This window comes from Vicia villosa, linkage group LG6 (assembly GCF_029867415.1).
Source record: "Vicia villosa cultivar HV-30 ecotype Madison, WI linkage group LG6, Vvil1.0, whole genome shotgun sequence".
Taxonomy (NCBI): Eukaryota; Viridiplantae; Streptophyta; class Magnoliopsida; order Fabales; family Fabaceae; genus Vicia; species Vicia villosa.
The window spans coordinates 111,222,858-111,230,256 of record NC_081185.1 but is presented as its reverse complement, the minus strand read 5'-3'; the positions used below and the strand labels follow the sequence as shown (position 1 = coordinate 111,230,256).

The 7,399-nt window shown below is 31.0% G+C and overlaps 1 protein-coding gene across 1 annotated transcript; it reads left to right on the top strand.

The window, feature by feature from the left end:
* The first annotated feature begins 5,211 nt into the window (after positions 1–5,211).
* LOC131614341 (aspartic proteinase CDR1-like) lies at positions 5,212–6,539 on the top strand. The gene has a single exon (XM_058885940.1). The coding sequence runs from the start codon at positions 5,220–5,222 to the stop codon at positions 6,537–6,539; it is 1,320 nt and encodes a 439-aa protein (XP_058741923.1). The 5' UTR covers positions 5,212–5,219.
* The last annotated feature ends 860 nt before the right edge of the window (positions 6,540–7,399 follow it).

The following is a 7,399-nucleotide window of genomic DNA, read 5'->3' as shown; positions in this document are numbered from 1 at the left end:
ATCATATGAATGAATATCCTAAAACAAAAGAACAACACTCTTTACTTTTCCTTTTTTATTTTCAACTTCAAATTGCATATTGCATAAACCAAATTATTGATTTTTTCATATTAGGAGAGAGAGAGGGAGAGAGAGAGAGAGAGAGAGAGAGAGAGAGAGAGAGAGAGATTCTAATTCTTGTTCCCAAAAAAAGGGTTTTTTAAAAAATAAAAATAAAATCTCTTGGGGAGTTTGGACCTTTATTGGTTTAATAAAACAAAATTAAAAAAACTTATAGACTCGTAAACTCATGATAGACTCGCGAGTCTATACGAGTTTATGCGAGTCTACCCGAGTCTATTCGAGTCTATCAAAAAACGATTCTATGTGCGAGTCTACTCGCTTATGCTTCCTAGACTCGTAAACTCGTACGAGTTTACGAGTCTACCCGCGAGTTTGACAACCATGAATGTTACACAAGGGATAAGTATGCCCTTTGCTATGGAGCTGCTATTAGCCCTATAAATGAACGTGATATGTGGCCTGAGGTTGAAACTGAAGAACTCTTACCTCCTACATATAAAAAAGGGCCTGGTAGACCAAGAAAACTAAGAATTAGAGAGACGGGTGAGGAAGGAGCTAGAAGAAGGTTACCAGGGGTTTCATATAGATGCACTAGGTGTGACAAGATTGGACATAACGTAAAGTCATGCAAGAGCAAGAAACAAGATCCTAATGCCTTGAAAAGAAAGGTATGTTAGTATTATCTTATCTTTGTATGTTAATCATATTTGCATTTGTCCATCTTTTTGGTTTTCCTTGTATGTTTATTATGTTGTGTATACTGTGTTACAGAAGAAGAAGGTGAAACAAGATGGTGCTGCTACAGCTGATTGTGCAACAACTGATGGTGCTGCTACATCTACTCAAGTTGGTTCTACAACTGATGGTGCTGCCACAGCTACTCAGCCTGGTGCTACAACTCCCAGTGCTGCTACAAAGACTCAACCTGCTGGTGCTACAACTGATGCTGCTGTTGAAGATTCATTGTTTGGGGATGTAAGTGATGCCATGATTGCATGTGTACCCGACATAATTGTACAAACAACAACAAGTATAGGCTCAACAAGTAACAAAGACAAAGGCAAGCAGAAGGTGAAACAAGAATTCAAACCATTGAGAAAGAGGTGTAGTGAGAGAATTAAAGAGAATTGGTTTAAAAAACCAAAACCATTTACAGGTCCTGGTTCTAACCCAGATGAACCTTTTTGTTTTACTGAAGATGAGGAAGAAGTAAAGGTGACAAAGAAACAGGTTCTAAAGGGTACACCTAAAAAGATACCAAAGAAGACTGTGAAGAAGAAGTCAATTCAAGATCTCATAAGTTGATTATGTTAGGCACAATGTTATGCACAAATGTTAGTGCTTTTTATGTTATGACATGCTTTGACAAATGTTAGTGTTTTTTGTTAGTGTTTTGAGCACATCTGTTAGTGCTTTTTGGTAGTGACTTATGCACATCTGTTTGTGCTTTTTGACTGTGTTTTGTGCACATCTGTTATTGCTTTGTTTTGTCAGCTAATCTAATTGCACTATCTTGTAATGTTAACAATCAATGACATCTTGTAATGGTAACAATTGGCTTTATATCACACAACAAATGTCAAACAACATTTCTTTCCATTCCTTTCAAAGTACATAGATCCAACTTAACTCAAAATACATAGAAAGATAACCTAATACTGACAACAAAATACACAATGTCATACATATTGCTAACATCACATTATATTATACAATAAACCAACTATCAAACAACACATGAAAATAGCAATCTGGATCTGCATAGTTTTCCTTCTCTGCGCTTCAAGCTTAATCTTCAATTTCACCACTTTCTTTGTTACTGATTCCAACTGAATTTGAAGTACCTCACATTTCTTGCAACATGGATGAATCACTGTATTGCCTTTGATTGAGTCTCCATTTTCATCATCCCATAAGAACAATTTGCAACTATTGCCAGTCTACAAAATACGATTTGCACAATTACTAACGCACATGATAAAAATCGTAGAACAAATCATTTCAGTTTAACCACCAACATACTTACTCCAGCATTGCGATATTTCCAGAACTTTCGATTCCGGTTTTGAACTGTGTTGGAGACCCACATCTTCATGGGTCTATCACAGCCGCATCTGGGCAACACTTGATGGGAGACTGAATCAACACTGCTTCCTCGAGAGCTGCTTCCCACCATGATCAATTGGGTGTACGATTAACAACGATTGGGAATGAAAGGTGCAGAAACACAGTGATGAAGAAGAATATTGGGGGCTATAAAGATTGAACGGCGCGGCGCAGAGGAGAAATTGATTTGGGAGAAAAAAAAACCTAGCATCGGTGATGAAGAAGAAGGATAAGCTCAATTGCCACCTGGACTACTTAAAATAATACACAGTCAGCTTAAAATAATACACAGTCAGCATTCTTGGTAAAAGGGTGTGGTTAAAAGGGTTTACTTGTTTTACAAGGGTGCGTTAATAAAAAAATAACTTCAGGGGGGCAATATCAAATCTCGTCCTAATGGTAGGGGGATCGTACAATTAACCCTTTAATTTTTACATATTAAATGGAAAATTGTTGTCAAAATATGACGAGTTTTGTTGTTATTTGATAGTGTATGAATGTCTAAATACAAAATTATGTTGTCATCTATATGTGTATGTATGGCTCAATAAAATATTTGTAAAAAACCGAACCAACCGAACCGAACCAAACCGCATTAGTTTGGTTTGGTTTGGTTCGGATTTTTTTTAAAAGCCAACCGAACCAAACCAAACCGCACTATTTTTTCTCTTGCGGTTCGGATGATTTTTTTCATTAAAACCGCTCAAACCGCACCGCGAGCACCCCTAATTTTCATGCTTTTTTTTGTATGTTTCACATAATTAATTAAAAAAAACTTTAAAAAATTGATTTCACAGTTTTTTATGTGTCCTTAAAAACTAAAAAGCAATCTTCTTTAAAATCATATAAGATTATTTCCACTTTCTTTTTCAATATCTCCCTAATATCACACCTTCGTTAAACTCTTTCTATATTTCATAACAATGAAGTTTTTCAGTTTACCAGAATTTTATATCCAAAATTTATAATAACAAATAAAATACAAAGACATCTGTTTTATTTAAACTATTAAAAAAATCCAATTTTACAATTATGAAGGGAGGAAATATACATACAATTATTATATTATTATTCAATATTTTATTCTCTTACTTATAATTTATTTGTATTTAATTACTTATTCTCTTTTTAACTTTTACAGAGATATAATAATTTAATGGACGGAGAAAGGTGAAATTGCTCATAGTAATAACATGTTCTTTAACTTTTCTATTTTTAAAATTTATTATATTATTTAAATTTATTTTTTATAATTATATCTTTACTTACATTTTCTCTCTCTTGACTTTATTGTTATGGTTATAAGCATGTCATGAATGAAATATATATATATTTTTTAATATTGTTTGTTTTATAATTTTTTTTTCTTTCTATTTTTACTCTAATGTTTTTTTTTTACTTTGTTGAAAATATATATTGTTAGTCTTTTTGAACATAAAAATATTAAATTATTGCTATTTTCTGATTTATCTATGGATTAAATTTAAAAATTATTATTTTTACCTAACAAATCTGAAATTAAATAATTAATATGACTAAAATATAAAATAAATAAATTTAATAGTTGTTATTTTTACAAAGTCGTGATTTATTATGATATATTGCCTATAGTATCTACATTTATTTTCCTATAATATCTACATTTATTTTTAAAATTGTTGATTGTTAATTAGTATATGTTTTTTTTCTTCTATACCAGTAATAACAAATACATCATTTTAAATTAAGGGTTAAATAAGTTTTTGGTCCCTATAAATATTTCAGTTTTCATTTTTTGTCCCTCCCGGCCTTTAGGCAACGGTTTTTATTAAAAAACCGTTGCCAAAACCAGCTAAAACCGTTGCCAAAATTCAGGAGGGACTAAAAATGAAACTACAATATTTATAGGGACCAAAAACTTATTTAAGCCTTAAATTAATATTATCATATTTTAAATGACTGATTTAAACTAAAATACATATTACTATAGTATCTATTATTAATAATTTAATTATATATATATATATATATATAATTAAAAAATCTTTCAAAATTCATTCATTTCATGAATTCTTTAAAATCGATAAAGTTTTAAAATATTAATACTTTTTATAAATTTGCTACAACTTGGTGTCTTTGGTTGGTTAGAAATGGCGCTTGTTTTCGTTAAGAGGCTTGGAGTGTTAACAATGTTGTATGGAACATCAAGTTGTTGGCTCGGAGATGGTCATTTTGTGGAAAAATTACTCAATCCAATTATTCCTTTTACGAGTTTTGTAAGGATCCGTTGTACTATCTCTCGTAATGTAATTGGTTAGTAATTTTTTCTTTTGGCGGGGTTTCCCGTTTCATCTCTTGTAATAGGGTTGGAGAACCCTTAATTCTCCCTTTTAATGTTATCTTGATTTCTAAAAAAAAAAAAATTCATCATACTAAAAAAAATTATAAATTAAATATTTCAGATCTCATATCATTCTATGAGTGGGCAATTATACATAATAACTATTAAAATATTATAAAAATAAATAAATTTAAGGAATGAATCTCCACTATTAATTATAATTATAGTAATTACATTCATAGAAAAACGATATTTAAGCTAAAAAAAATATTTTGAACCATCATAAAAAATCTTTATTTTTGATATTATGTTTGTTTAACATATTGGCCTTACATTCACTTATCTTGTTTTTATGAATTTAGACATGATAAATGTGATAGGATCACTTACCTAATTTGTTTGATTTCAAACAAATCATCAGTAGACTGCAAAGGACAAATAATCATTAATACCATAAAATATAATTGAATTAAATGGAAATCCCACGAAATTGATTGTATCCCTGCTCCTTTATTTAATCCTTACAGTTTTTATTTAATCACCTTACCGTTTTTATTTAATTCTTTATGAAAAATAGTTGAAATAATCACAACTTTATTGACTATATCTTTCCTTTTTCTATTTATGTATTTTTATTTTTATGTCCATGCACATGTTTGTATACTATAAAAAGGCACTAAAACATCATAGTTGCATCAAAACCTTCCCATCAAACCCCTCCCTATCAACAATGGCTACACATAGTTTTCAAATTTTATTTTTCTTTTGTCTTCTTAGTTTTATTGTTTCTCTTTCTCAGGCATTCAACAATGGTTTTAGTGTTGAACTCATCCACCGCGATTCTGAAAAATCACCATTTTTTCAACCTAACCAAAACAAATACCAAAGTATTATCAATGCCGCACGTCATTCAATCAATCGCGCCAATCATTTCTATAAAAGTGCCGCAAAAGATGCACCTGAATCAACCATACTCCCCGATGCCGGTGCATATCTCATGACATATTCAGTTGGTACTCCACCATTTAAGCAATTCGGTATAGCTGATACTGGTAGTGACATTGTTTGGCTTCAATGCGAGCCTTGTGAAACATGTTTCAACCAAACTACTCCTATATTTAAGCCAGCACAATCATCTACTTACAAAAACGTCCCTTGTTCGTCTGACACATGTCAATCCGTGAGAAGTTCGGGTTGCAGCGGCAAAAACAATTGTGAATATACTATTACTTATGGCGATGGATCAAAATCAGAAGGAGATCTTAGTGTTGATACTGTTACATTTGAATCCACCACCGGTGCTTCCGTTTCATTTCCTAAAACCTTGATAGGATGCGGAACGGACAACACCGTTACTTTTAACGGCCGAAGCTCCGGTATTGTTGGCCTCTCTGGTGGACCCGCGTCTTTAATAACACAACTAGGATCCACAATTGGTGGTAAATTCTCTTATTGTTTACCACCATCAACTCTCACATCAGGTTCTTCAAGTGCTACTAGCAAACTCAGTTTTGGAGATGCTGCAATTGTTTCTGGTACTGGCGTTGTTTCAACTCCTATTGTTACTAAGAACGGTGAGATTTTCTACTTTCTTACATTAGAATCATTTTCCGTCGGAACCAAAAGAGTAGAATTCGCATCATCAACTAATGCTGTTGGTGAAGTTGATGAGGGTAACATTATCATTGATTCCGGTACAACATTGACGCTTCTGCCGTCCGAAATTTACTCTAACTTGGAGGCAGAAGTCGCAAAAGTAGTGAATCTCGAGCGTGTTGATGATCCTAACAATTTATTTGACCTCTGCTACACTCTCACATCGGAAGAACCTGAGTTTCCTGTAATCACTGCGAACTTCCAAGGCGCGGATGTCGTGTTGCAACCTGTTAGTACTTTTGTTCAAATTTCTGATAGTATTGCTTGCTTTGCGTTTACACCAGCTCAAGATCTTGCCATCTTTGGAAACTTGGTGCAACAAAATTTGTTGGTTGGTTATGATCTTGAAGCAAAGAAGCTCTCGTTTAAGCCCACTGATTGTTCTAAAGAATAAACGAGTCTAGTATTATTTGTTTTCATTCTCCTTTGAATTTCAAATTTATGTGTAATAAAAGTTAATCCACGCTTGTATTTGGGCATTATGTTATCCAATATCCATGTGGTATTTGTTTATGATTTGTATCCAACTATTATCATAAACGATCACAAGAAATGTCTAATAAATATTATTTATTATAATTATTAATAAAATATTAATTTATATGGATGAACTTGGGTGTTTTACTGTTTTATATGTTAGTTTTAATTTAAGAATTTTTCGTGATTCTTAAATTTTTTCTTGAAAGGCCAAAAGAAAATGCTTTATTAAACAAAGACATATTTCTTTACTTTATGTCAGTATTATTAATTAATTTTTTCAATAAAAATTATAATATATAGATATTAAATAATAATTCATACCACAAACACCATTAAATTTTTACATATTTGTGTTTTATGTGTGTCTATAATTTCTTTTATCATTAACTTATTTTTATATCATTCTTTTAACTCCTTTCACTATCCATGCAATACTCTCATGAATTACTAAAATTATTCGAAGTCACATTTAAGAAATAGAAAATTATTTCTTCACAATATAGGTAATATTTTTTTTACTAAAAATATAAGATTAGCACTTTCATATTCTTAGAGTTTGATTGAATATATATATATATATATATATATATATATATATATATATATATATATATATATATATATATATAAATAATAATTTAATTTAAAAATAATTTACAACTAAAACTCATGAATACCTAAGCTAAAATTTACCAAAATATAATTGCATAATTTCTAAAATATCAAAATTCTTAATATATTAATCGTACACATAATTTACAAGAAAATAAAGGT